We start from the raw sequence: 20277 nt of genomic DNA, 5'->3' as shown, positions 1-20277 counted from the left end.
GAACAGGTCATTGCAAAGCAAGTGCCGTTTGATAGCTCTGTTGTTGACCCCTTCCATCACTTTGCTGATGATAGAGAGTAGGTTGATGGGATGGTAATTGGCTGGGTATGATTTGTCTTGCTTTTTATGTACAGGATGTACTTGGGCAGCTTTTTATAATGGCGGGTAGATGCCAGTGTTGTAGTTGCACTGGAACAGCCTGGCTATGGGTGCAGCAAGTTCTGGAGGACAAGTCTTCAGTACTATTGCCGGAATATTGTCAGAGCCAGAGCCATAGCCGTTGCCGTATCCAATGCCTTCAGCCACTTCTTGATGTCTCATGGAGTCAATCGAATTGGCTAAAGATTGGCACCTGTGATGCTGGGAGTCTCTGGGGGAGCCAGAGATGGATCATCCACTCAGCTTTTCTGGCTGAAGATTGTTGCAAATGCATCAGCCTTATCTTTTGCACTGATGTGCTGTGTTCCCCCATCATTGAAGATTAGTGAGTTGTTTAATTGTCCACCGGCTGGATGCGGTAAGACTGCAGGGCTTGGATCTGATCCGTCAGTTGTGAGACCGCTTAGATCTGTCTCACTTGCTGCCCGTGGTGTTTGGTATGCAATTAGTCCTGTGTTGTAGCTTCACCAGATTGACACCTCATTTCGAGGTGTCCCTGCTGCTACTCCTGGCTTGCCCTCCTGCATTCTTCCAAATGATGTTCAGAAAGTTGTGAGAAGCTTGGACTCCTCTTCTAGTGGTATATGTAATGTAGATAATATTGAGTTCTTTAGCTTTGCTAAACTCTCATCGACTGACACTATTGGATAGACTTCTCTTTTCACAGCTTTTAGTTGTGCGAGATGAACTCATTCTTTGGAACCATTTGACATCAGAACTGGCACCATCCCTGAGCACCCACTCGTTGATTTCTTTCCTTATCTCATCATTGAATCAATTCCTTTACTTTTCAAAGCTTTCTTGGTGTATTGGTTTTGCTTTTGGCTTAGTATTAGACAATATGATGTTTTTAGCTCTCCCAGTCCTGTAAACGACGTCAGGATTTCTGCTCCGAAGCCTCCTGGCTGACCTTCACTATTCTTTTTTTTTAGGACACATTTTATTGAGGCATTTATAATTTTAACATTTTAACATTTTCATATTCTAAATAACAGAACGGTCCGACACACGCAAACACCCCACAGTAGCATACCCAACCTCCCCCGCCCTAACTCCTAGCTACCCATATATTAGATTCCCTGCCCTTATTCTCCACTTCCATGCCTCCCCTCCCCCCCCCCCCATTCTCCCCCTCCCCATTCCCCCCACCTCCCCCTTCTGCTGACGGTCAGTTGTCCTTAAAGAAGTCGATGAACGGCTGCCACCTCCGAGCGAACCCCTGTATTGAACCCCTTAATGCAAACTTAATCTTCTCCAGCCTGAGAAACCCTTCCAGGTCACAGACCCACACCCCTGACTTTGGAAACTCAGAGTCCCTCCATCCCAGCAAAATCCGTCTCCGGGCCACCAGGGAGGCAAAGGCCAAAACGTCGGCCTTTCTCTCCCCTGGGCTCCCGGATCACCCGACACTCCAAATATTTGCAAACTCTGGACTCAGAGACACCCTCCCTTCCAGGACCTCTGACATGACACCTGCGAATCCCTGCCAAAATCCCCTCAGCTTCGGACACGCCCAAAACATATGTACATGATTTGCCGGACATCTCCCGTACCTCCCACACCTGTCCTCCACCTCCTCAAAAAACCTACTCATCTGGGCCATAGGACCTTCACTATTCTTTACTGCGGATTAGATTTACTTCCATACATACCTCTTACTTGTAAGTGAACAAACTCTGACCTTGAATTATATACAGTACTTCAGTAATTACTTTATCTCTGTGCTTTGAAGTAGCTGTTAAATCTTCTAGAACCTTCAGCACTGTTCCTCCTAGTCCATATAGCTTGTGCAGGATTGTTGTTTAACCATGGTTCAGTATGTGCAAAAAAAACTGCTGTCCCAGTGTCTAATTTAAAGTCTATCCTGTGACCTTCTATCAGGATCTCTGCACTCCAATAGTTTCCACTGACTTCTTTAATCCCACTGAATTCTTTAATCCCAGTAAGAAGAATATCTCACTGTCTTGTGAAGCATAGACTTTGTTTCATTTTAAAACTTATTTAATTTAGGTATCCAACCATTTATTTGACTCTGACTGAAAATGCCCCATTCTTTTTTATCTTTCGTGGGATGCGGGCATTGGCGGCAAGGCCAGCATTTGTTGCCCCTCTCTAATTGCCCTTGAACTGAGTGGCTTGCCACACCATTTCAAAGGGCAGTTAAGAATCATGAACATATAGGAATGTAGGAACAGGAGTAGACCATTCAGCCCTCAGGCCTGTCCCACCATTCAATGAGATAATGGCTGATCTGCGGCCTAACTCCATATACCTGCCTTAGACCCATATCCCTTAATACATTTGCTCAACAAAAATCTACCGATCTCAGATTTAAGATTAACAACTGATCGAGTTTCAACTGCTGTTTGTGGGAGAGAGTTCCAAACCTCTACCACCATTTGAGTGAAGAAGTGCTTCCAAACATCTCTCTCCTGAACGGTCTAGCCCTAACTTTTAGACTATGCCCCCTAGTTTTGGAATCTCCAACAAGAGTCAACCATTGCTGTGGGTCTGGAGTCTCATGTAGGCCAGATCAGGTAAGGGTGGCAGATTCCCTTCCACAAAAAGGACATCAGTGAAGCAGCTGGGCTTTTACAACAATCGACATGGTCGCATGGTCATCATTACGGAGACTAGATTTTCGATTCCAGATTATTACTTGAATTTAAATTGTACCAGCTGCCTTGGTGGGATTTGAACCCTTGTCCCCCAGAACATTAGCCTGGGCCTCGGGATTACTAGTTTCGTGACATTACCACTATACTACGGTCTCCTCTTGCCAATGGTATTCTGCACCTTTGCCACCATCAATTGCTTTTATGCAGCACCTCTCTCCTCCTCTCCAGTTTTTATGTCTGACAAGTTCACCAGTACCTGGTACTTTGGAATTCGGGCTGTCTCTCTCTTTCTCATTTACTACCGATCTGCTTTGCCACCTGATCAGAGATGTCCATTTAATTGAATCTCTCTCGCCAGTATCAAGTGTTCTCAGGGTTGCAGTATCTCACATTGAAACTTGGGGGGGGGGAGATGGGAGGTCCCGAGTAGAGGTGTGTTATGGGGCGCATCTAGTCTCCGGGCTGTACCTTGGACAAGCCTGGTCTAGTACACTCCATTTTCCTACAACTACAAGTAACATTGTTCAACACAACTCGCTACAAAATCATATCAGAAGCAATATTCAAAGACCATTCTGTACTGATGGACTTTAATTAAGGTCTTGGAATATAGACATTTTACAGTAATCAATTGGGGAACAATAGTAATTCCCAAAGAGGTTAGAAAAGTACGATTTGATATGTATTTTTGGTCTATGGAAGAGATAAATTTGTATTGATGTAGCACCTGTCACGTCTTTAAGATGTTACAAGCTTCACAGACAATAAAATACTCTTCAGCTGTAGCCACTGAATTGTTTCTCAAGGTCCCACAAGCAGCAAATGAGATGAATGACGAGATGGTGTATATTGTTGATGTTGAAATGCAGAAACTGTCCAGATTCTTGGTTACTGACATAGAGATGAATTAATTTAAGGTGAATGTCTAGGCTGCAACAAAGAGGGCTCTTTAAGCCGATTAATATAGGTATAATTCTTAACTGCAACTCAATAAAATGCTGGAAAGAAAAATAGCAGACCAACAGAATCAATAGGACAAACCTGCAGAGTTTAAAAAGAAATCTTGCCCCCAACAATGTTATACAATCATTCCATTTATTTGATAGCATTGCCAAATCCAACCAACACTAAACCATACATTGGAATAGACTCACTTTACCACTGGATTCTCTGCTATATCACCGGGCCCTTGACATGCTTAACCAGGTTCCGCCTGCATAAACGCTACACGAAAAACAATACTGTGGATGCTGGAAATCTGAAATATAAACAGAAGAACGTTGGGAACATTCTGCAGGCCAGACACAGAATTTAAGTTTCAGGTTGATGGCCTTTCAAATTGAGGAAACTTTCGCTCTTCAGAGGTGCTGCCTGGTCATCTGGATAATGGTTAGCTTGCACTTCGTAAGAAACATTTGCGGAGGAATTTCTTACCCTGCTAGTAACGACATGCGGTCACGACATGCAAATCACTGGAACAGCAGTAATCGCGACACACGACAGACCTTGCTGCAACCTCCAGGTGAGCCTGTGGAAATCGCTACCACAGAAAGTAGTTGAGGCCAAACATTGTATATTTTTAAGGAGTTAGATATTGAGGGGCGGGCGGGGGGGACGGGGGGACGACGACGACGACAGGCTATTGAGTTGGATGATCAGACATGAAGAGAATGAATGGCGGAGCAGGCTCAAAGGGCCGAATAGCCTCCTCCTGCTCCTATTTTCTATGTTTCTATATGTAAATATTCGCTTCTCCTGCAACCCCATTGTCACTGACAAACCTCAAACCGGTGGATTCCTTTTCTGCACTGCCTATATATGTTAAGGGGCTATGTCGCTTAGATGGCCTGTGTGCCGTTCAGAATAATGCCAGCAGCGTGTGTTTGATTCCCATTCTGGCTGAGGTAGACCTGGGCCCTGCCTGTGAGCGGAAAGCAGTGGCAAAAACTGACATGAAAATTGGCTCAAGCGGAAACATAAGCAGACACTGAACCAAAGACCTGCTTTTGGGCCGAGCACACAGGCCGTTCATTTATATGTTGCTTCCCACGTTTACTGCATTATGTGTGGCTTTCTGGGCAGAAGAAGCAGTTGTTTGATGTTTTCATTATAATAACTCCTCTGCTCTAGTTTAAGTTAAAAATACAAATATCCTTTCTCTAATACCAGGTCCTGTGTGCTATTGCTCCCAAATGCATAAACATAAGCAGGCACACCTTTGGGGAGGTGGTGTAGTGGAATTGTCACTGGACTAATAATCCAGAGAACCAGAGAACCGCTCTGAGGACTCCTGGGGTTCAAATCCCACCATGGCAGATGGTGAAATGTGAACTCAATAAATTATAAGTCAGCAAGTGGGAAGAGGAGTTGGGGGAGGAGATTGAAGAGGGTCTGTGGGCTGATGCCCTGAGTAGGGTTAATTCCTCTTCCTCATGTGCCAGGCTCAGCCTGATACAGTTTAAGGTTATTCACAGAGCGCATATGACAGGGGCGAGGCTGAGTAGGTTCGTTGGAGTGGAGGACAGATGCGGGAGGTGCTCGGGAAGCCCGGCGAATCACGGCCACATGTTCTGGTCGTGCCCGGCACTGGATGGATTCTGGATGGGGTTTTGCGAAGACTATGTCCAAGGTGGTGAAAGTCCAGGTCAAGCCAAGTTGGGGGCTGGCATTATTTGGGGTGGCGGACGAGCCGGGAGTGCAGGAGGCGCAAGAGGCCGGTATTCTGGCCTTTGCGTCCCTGGTAGCCCGGCGGAGGATCTTGCTCATGTGGAAGGACGTGAAGCCCCCCAGTGTGGAAGCCTGGATAAATGACATGGCAGGGTTCATCAAGCTGGAGAGAATAAAGTTTGCCTTGAGAGGGTCTGCGCAGGGGTTCTTCAGGCGGTGGCAACCGTTCCTAGACTATCTCGCGGAGCATTAGAATGAGGTCGGTCAGCAGCAGCAGCAACCCAGGGAGGGGGGGAGGGGGGTGTCTCTTTCGGGGGGGGTATTTGGGCGGGCGGGGGAGGGTTTTTTCCTAGGGGTACTTGTAAAAAAATGCATATGGGAGGGTTAATATGTGAGGGAGAAACCCATTGTATAGGTTCTGTATTATGTTTGATTGATATGTCTATGTTCTGTTCTTTTCACTTTTTCTTTTCTGTTACGGGGGGGGGTTGAAAATTTTTGTTGGAAAAACTTTGAATAAACATATTTTTTTAAAATAAAAATAAATTATAAGTCTAATAATGACAGTAAAACCATTGCCAATTGTGTTAAAACCCATCTGATTTAGGGGCTGTACAGTAGCACAATGGTTAGAATTGTTGCTTCACAGCACCAGGGTCCCAGGTTAGATTCCCAACTTGGGTCACTGGCTGTGTGGAGTCTGCACGTTCTCCCTGTGTCTACGTGGGTTTCCTCCGGGTGCTCCGGTTTCCTCCCACAAGTTCCGAAAGACGTGCTGTTAGGTAATTTGGACATTCTGAATTCTCCCTCCGTGGATCCGAACAGGTGCCGGAATGTGGCGACAAGGGGCTTTTCACAGTAACGTCATTGCAGTGTCAATGTAAGCCTACTTGTGACAATAAAGATTATTATTATTATTATTACTATTAATGCAATTTAGGGAAGGAAATCTGCCCTCCTTACCTTGTCTGGCCTACATGCGACTCCAGATCCTCTGAAATAGCCTACCAACCCACTCAGTTGAGGGGCAATTATGGATTGGGGAACAAATGCTGGCCCAGCATCCCATGGGTTATTTGTTTAAAACTGGGCATTACACATACTGTACAATGGCATCTGGTTAGATGTACTGAATAGACAATCCTAGAAAGATGTGCAATACCAAAGGGATATTCTAAACTAAAGAACTGTTATAAGGATATGCTGAGCTGTTAACTTGTTAATTAGCTAACAAGTTAGAACCTGAAAAGGTAGGAAACAAGACAAAGCTATAAATGTCAGTAAGGCATGATGGCAAGTTCTTGTCCTTCCGGTGTTACAATGAAAGCAAGCAAAACCGCACCTTCCAGATAAACTTTAAAGTAGTTTGAAAAAGTATAATAGTTTCTAAACAAGACCCAAAATGTCTCGGAGCACTTGCAAGTCACATTGACACCACAGAAGTGCCAGGCAATGACCACCTCGAACAAGAGAATCTAACCATCTCCCCTTGACATTTAATGGCAGTGTCATCGCTGAATCCCCCACTACCAACATCTTGGGGGTTACCATTGACCATAAACTCAACTGGACCAGCCATTTAAATACTATAGCTGCAAGAGTAGGTCAGAGGCTGGGAACTCTGCGGCGAGTAACTCAGGAGTGTAATGGAATACTCTCCACTTGCCTGGATGAGTGCAGTTCCAACAGCACTCAAAGTTTGGCACCACCCAGGACAAAGCAGCCTGCTTGATTGGCACCCCATCCATTACCTTCAACGTTCACTCCCTGCACACTGGCAGCATTGTGAACCATCTGCACGATACGCTCCAGCAACTCACTGAGACTCCTTCAACAGCACAGTCCAAACCTGTGACCACTGCCACGTAGAAGGGCAAGGTCAGCACTGGCCTGGAACACCACCACCTGCAAGTTCCCCTCCAAGTCACACACCATCCTGACTTGGAAATATATTGCCATTTCTTCACTGTCCTGGGGAACTCCCTTCCTAAAAGCAGTTTGAGTGTTCCTGCAACACATGGACTGCAGCGGTTCAAGGAGGCAGCTCACCACCACCTTTTGCAATTAGGGACAGGCCGTGATGCCCACATCCCGTGGACGAATAAAAAAATCTTTGCAAGGTGAAGAAACAGACACTAAGTAGCAGCTAATGGAATGGATGGTGGGATCGAAAAGTCAATGAGATAGATATTGGGGAGCTGGTCAATTCCACAAAAAATACTTTATTAAACCAGTGCACTTATGGATCAAGGCCCTCAATAATTTTGGCACCATTAATGTATTTTTTGTATAATTGCAAGATATGACTTTCCTCATAGTCTTGGACTAATTTGAAACAGGAATAAAGGAAATCATTGCCGGAGACCTAATTTGTTAGAGCCGTGTCTCCCATTTATATTTCAACAATGTATCAACAATAAAGTGCTAATGATCGACACAATACACCACAGATCAGGTGACACACCAAGGACACTATCCTTCATAGTTTCAAATTAAATGTTCAAAATAATTGTGGATACTTAAAGACACTTACCCTAAACCACTTTCACGTATCTCGTGCTTTCTCATGGTTAAACCATGTAAACATTATCAAAGCAATAGATTTCTACCCATTTTGTCCACTGCGTAAAACATAAACAATGGCATTGTCTTCTAGATGACCCAGAAACCAAATTAATATATTGAAGTGATATGCTTTAAAATAACATCTAAAACACACGGGCAAATTTTCAATGGCTGGCCATCTGATTTTTGTCTCTAAAACAGGAAACTGACCAAGGAAAAATTTGATGCTTTAGTTAAGGCCGAGCCAATTAGATTTTTAGGTTGGCCTTTAAATGGGCTGTACCCACCCGAAAGAGGCAGGAGGCTGGGCCCTATGCTGGGTAAAGGATCGGGTCGGGATTCTCCGAACCCCCCTCGCCGGGTCGGAGAATCGCCAGGGGGCGGCGTGAATCCCGCCCCCACCGGCTGCTGAATTCTCTGGCGCCGGGGATTTGGCGGGGGCAGGAATCGCGTTGCGCCGGTCGGGGGCTGTTGGCAGCGCCTCACCCGGCAATTCTCCGGCCCGCAATGGGCCGAGTGGCCGCCCGTTTACAGCCGGTCCCGTCGGCGTAAATTACAACAGGTACTTACCGGCGGGACCTGGCTCCGCCGGCAGCCTCCAGGATACTCGGGGGGGGGGGGATCTGGCCCTGGGAGGTGCCCTCATGGTGGCCTAGCCCACGATCGGGGCCCACCGATCCGCAGGCGGGCCTGTGCCGTGGGGGGCACTCTCTTCCTCCGCGTCAGCCTCTTTAACAGTCCGCGATGGATGGCGCGGAGATGAACCCTCCCTGCGCATGTGCTGGGATGATGCCAGCACACGCTGGCGCCCCCGCACATGCGCCAACTCACGCCAGCTGGCGGAGGCCCTTGGGTGGCAGTTGGCATGGCACCAAGCCCCTTCCGCACCTTCGGGGCGGCCCGACGCCAGTGTGGTTCACGCCACTCATTCGCGCCGGAGTTGCCCGCCCCACCGGTTTGCGGAGAATCCCGCTCCAGATCTCAATTTACCTGTACAAATGGTTGAAGCACGAATCTACCCTTCCCAGTCCACTGGCATCTCCAAAGCTTTTGCTGGCCCAGTTTTGTGCCCCACCCCAACAGGCCTGACCTGTTGTCCTGCTCCATGCAAAGGTCAATTTTCATCCTACCCCAAAATCTGTAAGCTTCACCTATTTGATGTGGAGGCAGTGGCAGAGTGGTATTGTCACTGGATGAGGAATCCAGACACCCAGGACCATGCTCTGGGGACCTGGACTCAAATTGCACCACGGCTGGTGATGAAATTTGAATTCAACAAAAATCTGGAATTAGAAGTCCAATGAGGACCATTGTCGATTGGTGTAAAAGAAAAACCCATCTGGTTCACTAATGCTCCTTTAGGGAATGAAATCTGCCAACTTTATCTGGTCTATCCTGCATGGCCTCCATTAACTGCACTCTGAAACAGCCTGGCAAGCTACTCAGTTGGGGGCAATTAGGGATGGGCAATAAGCGCTGGAATTAATTATTTTTTTAACGCCCATTGTTCACCAGCTTGATTCCACTGAGACCCAAATTTAGAAATGGCTGCAGCCACATGTGATCGTGGCATTGAAGAATTGCCACAGACTCAAATGCTCCCTTCTCATCCATTTTGGGTCCACATAATAATAATAATAATCTTTATTGTCACAAGTAGGCTTACATTAACACTGCAATGAAGTTGCTGTGGAAATCCCCAAGTCGCCACATTCCGGCACCTGTTCGGTTACAGTGAGGGAGAATTCAGAATGTCCAAATTACCTGACAGCGTGTCTTTCGTGTCAGCGTGTGGGAGGAAACCGGAGCACCTTGAGGAACCCACGCAGACACAGGGAGAACGTTCAGACTCCACACCGACAGTGACCCAAGCCAGATTCAAACCTGGGACCCTGATAATTCCCTGCCGTCCCCCTAACATTTTGTGCCACCGCTATCTGGGCTAATAATGTTCAAATCCCGCACGTGTAGAAAATTATATTTCTGCATTTGTTTTAACAATATCAATAAAATATTTATGTACAAGACATAGGGCGGGATTCTCCCAACGGGAGTCTAAGTGCCAATGCCAGAGTAAAATCCGGAGTGTTTTACTCCGGCATCGGCGCCCGTTCCCAGACCCCTATTCTCCCCCCTCCGTGGGGCTAGCAGGGGCGTTGTGCGATTTACGGGGACGGGGCCTCGGCGTGGCATCAGAGACTCGGCGCCACATAAAGACGCGGCGCCTTGGGTCCCGCGCATGGCCAGTTGGGCTGGCGTCAACTAGCGCATGTGCGGTAACCTCGTGGAGCGCTCCGGCCCCTCACCAACACGGTGCCAGGTTCCGGGTGCTGACCGCGCAAGGAAGTAGGCCCGGGGGAGAGGGAGAGGCCGGCCCGCCGATCGGTGAGCCCCGATCGCGGGCCAGACCCCATCGGAGGCCCCCCCCGGGAACGGAGCCCCCCTCCCCCCCACCACCACAGGCCGCCCCCCCAAGCCTTCGCAATGAGTACCCACTGGCAGCGACCAGGTGTGGCCGGCGCCGGTGGGACTAAGCCGTTTACGCGCGGCCGCTCAGCCCATCCGGGCCGGAGAATTGCCGCTTGCCACTTGCGCCGATTCTCCGAGTGGCCCGGCGCGATTTGCGTGGCGCTGGTTTTGGAGGGGTGGGAGAATCGCGTGCTTTGGGGGGCTTGGCGTGACTCGCGCGGCGCCCCGGCGATTCTCCCACCCGCCGGGGTTGGGGTGGGGGGGGGGGGGGTAGAGATTCCGCCCATATTGTTTGAAAAACCTGTCAGGGATTTTTTAAAAAGCATGACAAAACAATCCAAAGAATGCATCTTTGATTTATTTGTTGCTGATTTATTTTTTGTGCTGAAATTTCTACAGCCTCGAAGATGAAAATTTGCAGTCCGGTATCTGCAGACTCCATATACTGTTTTATGGGTGTCTGGAGATGTTTCTAACCGAAATGCTTAAATCAGCATACTTAATGGAATCTTTTCAACTTCGAAAAACAGGTATTTTTGAATTTACTGACATTCTTACAAATCAAAAATTTATTAAATTGCAAACCGATTGTGAAGAACGGAATATATATTAAATAGTATTTAACTGCTGTTTGGAAACAGACTTTTACACTCTAGAAAAACATCATGATCTTCGCAGACGTACTGGTTCCATCATTGCACCTTGCGAATAGAGAGGCTATTTGTATTGATTCTGTTGTTCATGTCGGTATGGAGACCACAACACAGCTTATCTATAAAAGAGCGATCACGGAAAACATCAGCGAAAGTTTGGATTCTCTCAATTAAATATTCCTACGGTGGAACCCTCCACAGGCCCAAGGAAGGAATTAGCATCAACGGGGATTGGATTTAATCAGATTTAAACAGCGGACTTGATAAAATGTCAAGTCAAAATCTGCCATTAGATGTTGCTATTTCTGGTTGTAAAGTGGACACAATATCATGGTGTAACGGACAGGGCATCTTCATAAGATATCAGATATCTGGTAGCAGATAGGGTTATTGCACACAAAAAACATTCTGATTTGATTTATTGCAACATGGGAAGAAATGTTATTCTAAACTCGTGAAGCTAAGTCGCATTCGATCTTAGAAATGTAATCATTATTTTGATCCTTTGACAGTAAGTTGAAATAACTTTACACCCAAGACCTTTGTAACATAGAACATAGAACAGTACAGCACAGAACAGGCCCTTCGGCCCTCGACGTTGTGCCGAGCATTGTCCGAAACCAAGATCAAGCTATCCCACTCCCTGTCATTCTGGTATGCTCCATGTGCCTATCCAATAACCGCTTGAAAGTTCCTAAAGTGTCCAACTCCACAATCACAGCAGGCAGTCCATTCCACACCCTAACCACTCTCTGAGTAAAGAACCTACCTCGGACATCCCTCCTATATCTCCCACCCTGAACTTTATAGTTATGCCCCCTTGTAACAGCTACATCCACCCGAGGAAATAGTCTCTGAACGTCCACTCTATCTATCCCCCTCATTATCTTATAAACCTCTATTAAGTCGCCTCTCATCCTCCTCCACTCCAAAGAGAAAAGCCCTAGCTCCCACAACCTTTCCTCATAAGACCTACCCTCCAAACCAGGCAGCATCCTGGTAAATCTCCTTTGCACCCTTTCCAATGCTTCCACATCCTTCCTATAATGAGGTGACCAGAACTGCACACAATACTCCAAATGTGGTCTCGCCAGGGTCATGTATAGTTGCAGCATAACCCCGCAGCTCTTAAACTCAAGCCCCCTATTAATAAACGCTAACACACTATAAGCCTTCTTCACCGCTCTATCCACTTGAGTGGCAACCTTCAGAGATCTGTGGACATGGACCCCAAGATCTCTCTGTTCCTCCACATTCCTCAGAACCCTGCCGTTGACCCTGTAATCCGCATTCAAATTTTTTCTACCAAAATGAATCACCTCGTACTTATCAGGGTTAAACTCCATCTGCCATTTTTCGGCCCAGCTCTGCATCCTATCAATGTCTCTTTGCAGGCTACAACAGCCCTCCACCTCATCCACTACTCCACCAATCTTGGTGTCATCAGCAAATTTACTGACCCACCCTTCAGCCCCCTCCTCCAAGTCATTGATAAAAATCATAAATAGCAGAGGACCCAGCACTGATCCCTGTGGTACACCGCTGGTAACTGGTCTCCAGTCTGAAAATTTTCCAGTCACCATAGAAAGCATCCTATCGGGCTGCATCACAGCCTGGTATGGCAACTGCTCGGCCCAGGACCGCAAGAAACTTCAGAGAGTCGTGAACACCGTCCAGTCCATCACACGAACCTGCCTCCCATCCATTGACTCCATCTACACCTCCCGCTGCCTGGGGAAAGCGGGCAGTATAATCAAAGATCCCTCCCACCCGGCTTACTCACTCTTCCAACTTCTTCCATCGGGCAGGAGATACAGAAGTCTGAGAACACGCACGAACAGACTCAAAAACAGCTTCTTCCCCACTGTTACCAGACTCTGAAATGACCCTCTTATGGACTGACTTCATTAACACTACACCCTGTATGCTTCATCCGATGCCAGTGCTATGTAGTTACATTGTATATGTTGTTTTGCCCTATTATGTATTTTCTTTTATTCACTTTTCTTCTCATGTACTTAATGATCTGTTGAGCTGCTCGCAGAAAAATACTTTTCACTGTACCTCGGTACACGTGACAATAAACAAATCCAATCCAATCCACCACCACCCTCTGTCTTCTATGTGATAGCCAGTTACTTATCCAATTGGCCAAATTACCCTCTATCCCACACCTCCTTACTTTCTTCATGAGCCGACCATGGGGAACCTTATCAAACGCCTTATTAAAATCCATGTATACGACATCAACTGCTCTACCTTCATCGACACACTTAGTTACCTCCTCAAAGAATTCAATCAAATTTGTGAGGCAAGACCTACCCTTCACAAATCCGTGTTGACTATCCCAGATTAAGTTGCATCTTTCCAAATGGTCATAAATCCTATCCTTCAGGACCTTTTCCATTATCTTCCCGACCACCGAAGTAAGACTAACTGGCCTATAATTACCAGAGTCATTCCTATTCCCTTTCTTGAACAGAGGAACAACTTTCGCCACTCTCCAGTTCTCTGGCACTATCCCCGTTGTCAGGGAGGACCCAAAGATCAAAGCCAAAGGCACTGAAATCTCATGCCTTGCCTCCCAAAGAATCCTTGGGTATATCCCATCTGGTCCAGGGGACTTGACGACCCTCATGTTTTTCAAAATTGCTAATACATCCTTCCTCAGAACATCTACTACCTCCAGCCTACCTGCCTGAATCACACTCTCATCCTCAAAAACATGGCCCCTCTCCTTTGTGAACACTGAAGAAAAGTATTCATTCAATGCCTCTCCTATTTCTTCTGACTCCATGCACAAGTTCCCACTACTGTCCTTCACCGGCCATACCCTCACCCTGGTCATTCTTTTATTTCTCGCATAAGAGTAAAAAGCCTTGGGGTTTTCCTTGATCCGACCCACCAAGGACTTCTCATGCCCCCTCCTAGCTCTCCTAAGCCCTTTTTTCAGCTCATTCCTTGCTACCTTGTAACCCTCAAGTGACCCTACTGAACCTTGTTTCCTCATCCTTACATACTCTTCCTTTTTCATCTTGACAAGACATTCAACCTCTTTTGTGAAACATGGTTCCCTCACACGGTCATTTCCTCCCTGCCTGACAGGGACATGCCCATCAAGGACACACAGTATTTGTTCCTTGAACAAGCTCCACTTTTCATTTGTGCCTTTCCCTGACAGTTTCTGTTCCCATCTTATGCTCCCTAATTCTTGCCTAATCGCACCATAATTACCCCTCCCCCAATTATAAACCTTGCCCTGCCGTATGGCCCTATCCTTCTCCATTGCAATAGTGAAAGACACCGAATTGTGGTCACTATCTCCAAAGTGCTCTCCCACAAACAAATATAACACTTGGCCCGGTTCATTACCCAGTATCAAATCCAATTTGGCCCCCCCTCTTGTCGGCCTATCCACATATTGTGTCAGAAAACCCTCCTGCACACACTGTACAAAAACTGCCCCATCTGAACTGTTCGGCCTTTAGAGGTTCCAATCAATATTTGGAAAGTTAAAGTCACCCATGACAACTACCCTGAGACCTCCACACCTATCCATAATCTGTTTTGCAATTTCTTCCTCCACATCTCTGTTACTATTTGGGGGCCTATAGAAAACTCCTAACAATGTGACCGCTCCTTTCCTATTTATAACTTCGGCCCACACTACCTCAGTAGACAGATTCCCCTTCAAACTGCCTTTCTGCGGCCGTTAAACTATCCTTGATTAACAATGCTACTCCTCCACCTCTTTTATCACCTTCCCTACTCTTACTGAAACATCTAAACCCCGGAACTTCCAACAACCATTCCTGCCCCTGTTCTAACCATGTCTCCGTAATAACCACAACATCGTAGTCCCAAGTACCAATCCACGCTCCAAGTTCACCTACCTTATTCCGGATGCTCCTTGCATTGAAGTAGACACACTTCAAGCCACCTTTCTGTCTGCCGGTACACTACTGCGACCTTGATACCCTCCTCAGTACCGCACTACTCGCGAGACTGGCTTCTGGACTACAGCTTATTTTCCCAGCCCCCTGACAAATTTGTTTAAACCCCTCCGAAGAGCCGTAGCAATTTTCCCTCCCAGGATATTCGTGCCCCTCTGGTTCAGGTGCAAACCGTCCTGTCTGTACAGGTCCCACCTTCCCCAGAATGTGCTCCAATTATCCACGTACCTGAAACCCTCCCTCCTACACCATCCCTGCATCCACTCCTTGAGTGAAATTTGGTTCAGGAGTTGAAATTTAATTTGAGTGCATGAAGTACAAAATAGGAAACAGAAATGTGCACAGCGTGTGGACAGGGTGATTGCTAGAAAGATGTTTAATGAATTTGACCTTGCCGGTTGATGGGAGCCAAAATCAAATGAGAGAAGTTCTTCTAAGATGCAAATTAACAAGCCAGAGACTTTGCAGTTGGCTGCAATAATTTTATTTATTTTTTAAAAATGTATTTTATTTCAAACATATATCAAAACAGGTTACAGCGAATAAACACCCCGGGAAACATACTTCCCAACAATCAACTATACAGTCTGTACAGATTTTTCCCCTTTTTCACAGAGCCCCCCCTCCCCCGCGAACAACAGCCCCTCAAACACGGTAGTTGGCTGCAATAATATCGCTTTGCTGTAATGGAATGGTCAATTCTATTAATGACATGGTATTGGGGAAAAAAATCCAGAAGCAAAGAAAATATAGCAAAAAGCCTCACGCCATGCACCATGCCAACTTTTTAAATGTAAACAGAATCATGGAGATGCAGCTATCTTGTACTATTGCTGGCGTGACTCTTCTCTGTTATGGTCACAATCTTATAATGACTGACAATGCAGCTCCATATCTCACTGATGTTCCATCGGCTGAGTTTTGATATGTGGTTGCAAGGCCATCTCTGTAAAATCCATGCTTGACATGACTTTGGACTACATCACATCCAAACGAAGAAGACAAGTTTCCTTTGTATCATGCTAAATTTAATATTTAGCGTTGAATGGAAACAAACTTTTCTGGAGCACTGATGTTCCCAATATTGGCAAGTTGAATTGAACCCATTCTTATACTCATTTTCCAAACAATTCCACTATTTGTTAGTTCTGGTATTATTCAGACATAGGTCGGACTACAATCAAAAACTTTCTAAGTGTAATTTTGCATGAGTTTAGCAGGGTGTTTCCCGCTTGCTTTTTGGGTGAGAGCCATATCGCTATTCAGCCTCACTTTTTAAAAAAATAAATGTTTTTTATTGGGTTTATAAACAAAGTATATTTACAGCTATGTACACAGAATAAAATATGTATATATATATATAGAAGAGAAGAAAACACACATTAAAAAAAAACAGCTGGTAGGGTATTATACACTAGCTCAATAACAGCAACTCTGTACAATTGGCAATATTATTTTTAACACATAAGTAGGCACCTGTTTGTTGTGGGGGGGGGGCTAACTGGGGAGGTACATATACATTTGGGTGCCGGAGAAACAGTTACATTGGTTATGTCCAATACAGAGAGGGTAATACGCAAATGGATCAGGTATTGGTGTTGTTACTTGCTTCTCCCGGACGGTTTTCGCTGCCGTTGTCGTCTCGCGTTCACCTCCTCTTCGGCCGTTCGTCCCATCTTTCGCCCGTATTTTCTTTGCTCTTATTCAGCCACACTTAGCCATTTTTTGGGCCTTGGGGAGTTTCTCCCTGGTCTATACCACACTTCGAAATTTTTTTCAACAGCGGGAGCTGAACTTTCGGCGTGACTGGCTCCTCAGAGATAGGAGCGCCATTTTAAAAGGGTACTGCGATCTCTAAGTGAGTTTGAAATCCCCTTCAGACATGGGCAATACCCCCCACCCCTCCAAGTGAGGATATCCCGCTATTGGGTCGCTGAGGGTCTTCATTTTCAGGCCTCCCAACCCCCTCATTCAGTGGGCCTCATCTAACCCCACCCCACCCCACCTTACCCTACCCCACCCCCACGTCTCACCCACCCAACACCACTCACACCCCCTTCACTTCTCACCCCACCCTACCATCACCCTACACCTCTCACCCCCTTCACCTCCCACCCCCCATTCTTCACCTCTCACCCCCCATTCTTCACCTCTCAACCCCCTTCTTCAGCTCTCAACCTCCTTCTTACCTCTCAACCCCCTTCTTCACCTCTCAACCCCTTTCTTCACCTCTCAGCCCCCCTTCTTCACCTCACCCCCCTCTTTACCTCTAACCCCCCTTCTTCACCTTTCACCCCCCTTCTTCACCTCTCACCCCCCGTCTTCACTCTCACCCCCCGTCTTCACCTCTCACCCCCATTCACCTCTCACCCCCCTTCACCTCTCACCCCCCTTCACCTCTCACCCCCTTCTTCACCTCTCACCCCCCCCTTCTTTACCTCTCACCCACCCTTCTTCACCTCTCACCCCTCCTTCTTCACCTCTCACTCCCTTCACCTCTCACCCCCCTTCACCTCACCCTCTCTCTCACCCCCGCTTCACCTCTCACCCCCTTCACCTCTCACCCCTCCTTCACCTCTCACCCCTCCTTCAGCTCTCGTCCCCCAACCTTTATGAGGCCACTTCATACCTGCCCTTCACCCCCCCCCCCTTTATACCCCCCACATTCCCCTTTCATGGGCATGGTTCCCCTCAGGCCCTGACCCTTGACAGTGCCACCCTGGCACCTGGTCACCACAGCAGTGCCACCCTGCTACCCTCGCAGTCCCTCTGCCAGTCCATCAATGCCCCTGGGCACCCTGGTAGCACCAGGGTGGTGATGCCAAGGTGCCTGGGGGCGAGCCAGGGTACCACCCTGCCCTGTCCCCAATCCCCTAGGGGTCTCCAATGGCCTGGGAGACACCGAGCACAATCGATGGGGAGTTATGCTTCCCCATCTAACCACTTCTTCAAAGATTTGTACAGCATCTTGCCTTCAGATGGTGCAACTGATTCCAGTGAATAGCTGGTTAGTTGAGGTGTTGCACTTTGAAGCATTTAAAGAGATTTTCAGAGCCTTCGGGTGTTTCTCTCCGCCGAGGCTGCACGGAAGGGTTATTCCATTTTGGAAGGCTGCCCGATTTCCAAATCTCCAACCCCCCTCACTTTCAGCCCCTTCACCCTACCCGCCCTAACGCATGCACACCCCCCCCCCCCCCCCACCCCCCCCCTGTTTTCGGACCCCATCAACCTCAGAGAGGCTTCTAGGAACACACCCTCACCACCCCTCTACCTGGTAATGCCCTTGTGGGCCTAACCCATGGCATTGCCACCCTGGCAGTGCCCCTAGTGACACTGCCAAGGTGTCCTGGTGCCAGAGGGAGTTCCAGGGTGCCTCACTGCCCTGTCCTCAACCACCCAGGGGTCTCTAATGACCTGCGAGACCCCCCAGGTGCCATTACAAATGGTCCACGTTTGTGGAAACCAGTACTAAATGGAGCCCTGGCAAGGCCTTCCTGACTGGAAGCTACGATGATATGAGGCACAAGTTGGCTTTGATCGATTGGGGAACATTACTTAAAGGGATGGCAGGGGATGGGCAATGGCAAACATTGAAGGAGCACACGGAGGGAGGAAATGCAACAATTGTTTATTCCTGTCTAGCATAAAAGTAAAACGGGAAAGGTAGCCAATCCATCGCTTACAAGGGAAATTAGAGATAGTATTCAATCCAAGGACGATCCAAGGAATAAGCATACAAATTGGCCAAGAAAAACAACACATCTGAGGATTGGGGGTAGTTTAGAATTCAGCAAAGAAGGACCATTGGATTGATTAAGAAAGGGAAAATTGAGTACGAGGGTAAGTTTGCAGGGAACATAAAAACTGACTGTAAAAGTTTCTATCGGTACGTGAAAAGAAAAAGATTGGTGAAGACAAATGTAGGTCCATTACAGTCAGAAACAGGCATTGCCAGATCTGCTCAGACTTTCTCCAGCATTTTCTGTTTTTATCTCGGATTTGCAGCATCCGCAGTATGTTGCTTTTATTTGAATGAAGAAATTGGTTTGAAAAACCATCTCAAATATTTTCAAAAACAATGATACAAAATGCTACAACTTGACTTTTTTGACACCCGCAATATTGTTTCAGAACAAATGATTTGTCCTGCTCCTGGAATCCCTTGTGAAAGAGAAGAGGAACACTCACAGGTCCCATTCATAGAAGATGCCACCTGTTCATCTTCATCACAAGATCTGGACACGATGGCATGTCACTTCGATACAGCACGGGAGGTTGAATCCACAGAAAGGTAAACTCTTTAGGCTTTACATTTTGCAAAGATATTACAATATTTCATACTTCTAGTAATTATTTTTCATACAGCAACGGATAAGACAAGTTAAATAAAATGCAACGTTAACCCTACCAAACAAGAGATGTTTTTTAAAAAAAGAACAGAAATGTTGAAAATCTGGTTAACCTTTTGGATAAACCCATCATTAAAACTCTGTGCTTGGAACAAGAGTCCTCTTTCTGGCACGGAAAAAACAAAGGGTGAGACCATAGGAACGGCACGGTGGCACAGTGGTCAGCACTGCTGCCTCGCAATTCGGGGTATTATAACAGAACACATCTCAGTTAGGCCTGTGGAAAGGTATTAGAAAAGCAATAAGTCAGTCCAATGGCTCCCAAGCAAAGCAGTGGGAATGGAATGGGAGATTCTCACAGGAAAGTTGCGGGAGCTGCTGAAGTCAGAGGTTGATCCCAATATTGACATCGGAAGACTGCAGATAGGCAGGAGGGAGACAACAAAGTCCTTTTGCATTTTTGATGAACCTGCTGGGAGTAGTTAAGACAGCAAAGACAAAAAGGTCAAACTGAGTGGAGCAGGAGGCTCGAACCAATGATTTGCAGGGAAGTTGGGAACATGCTTAGAAAGCGGGTCTTGTCTTTAGCCATTCTGTGAACTTTACCTGCTGTAGAATGCATGTGCAACAATCAGGCATTTAGGAACTAACAGCATCTGGTGTGTTAAAAGCTGGTATCTGCCTTTACAATCACTATTTTATTTTGGCTCAATTTAATTAGGGCACTAGTTTTATCTTTTGAAGTTGATAGCTTCAACTCCGTACGGTTATGTCTGAAAATATGATTTATGCTATGAACAGGAATACCAGAGTGAAAAACCGGAATTCTAATTTACATGTTCAA

General features: G+C 46.7%; 1 protein-coding gene across 1 annotated transcript in view; it reads left to right on the top strand.

Annotated features, from left to right (window-relative positions):
* The window catches only part of LOC140387160 (regulator of G-protein signaling 7-binding protein-like), a 45522-nt gene that overhangs the window by 7291 nt on the left and 17954 nt on the right, over positions 1 to 20277 (top strand). Inside the window, exons 3-4 of the mRNA XM_072470162.1 lie at positions 10878 to 11008; positions 19216 to 19375. Coding sequence (XP_072326263.1) covers positions 10878 to 11008; positions 19216 to 19375 — 291 coding nt within the window. The remainder of the gene's footprint in view (positions 1 to 10877; positions 11009 to 19215; positions 19376 to 20277) is intronic.

The sequence above is a fragment of the Scyliorhinus torazame genome, chromosome 12, assembly GCF_047496885.1.
Source record: "Scyliorhinus torazame isolate Kashiwa2021f chromosome 12, sScyTor2.1, whole genome shotgun sequence".
NCBI lineage: Eukaryota > Metazoa > Chordata > Chondrichthyes > Carcharhiniformes > Scyliorhinidae > Scyliorhinus > Scyliorhinus torazame.
Note: the sequence above shows the minus strand (reverse complement) of the source record. Positions and strands in the feature narration are given on the sequence as shown.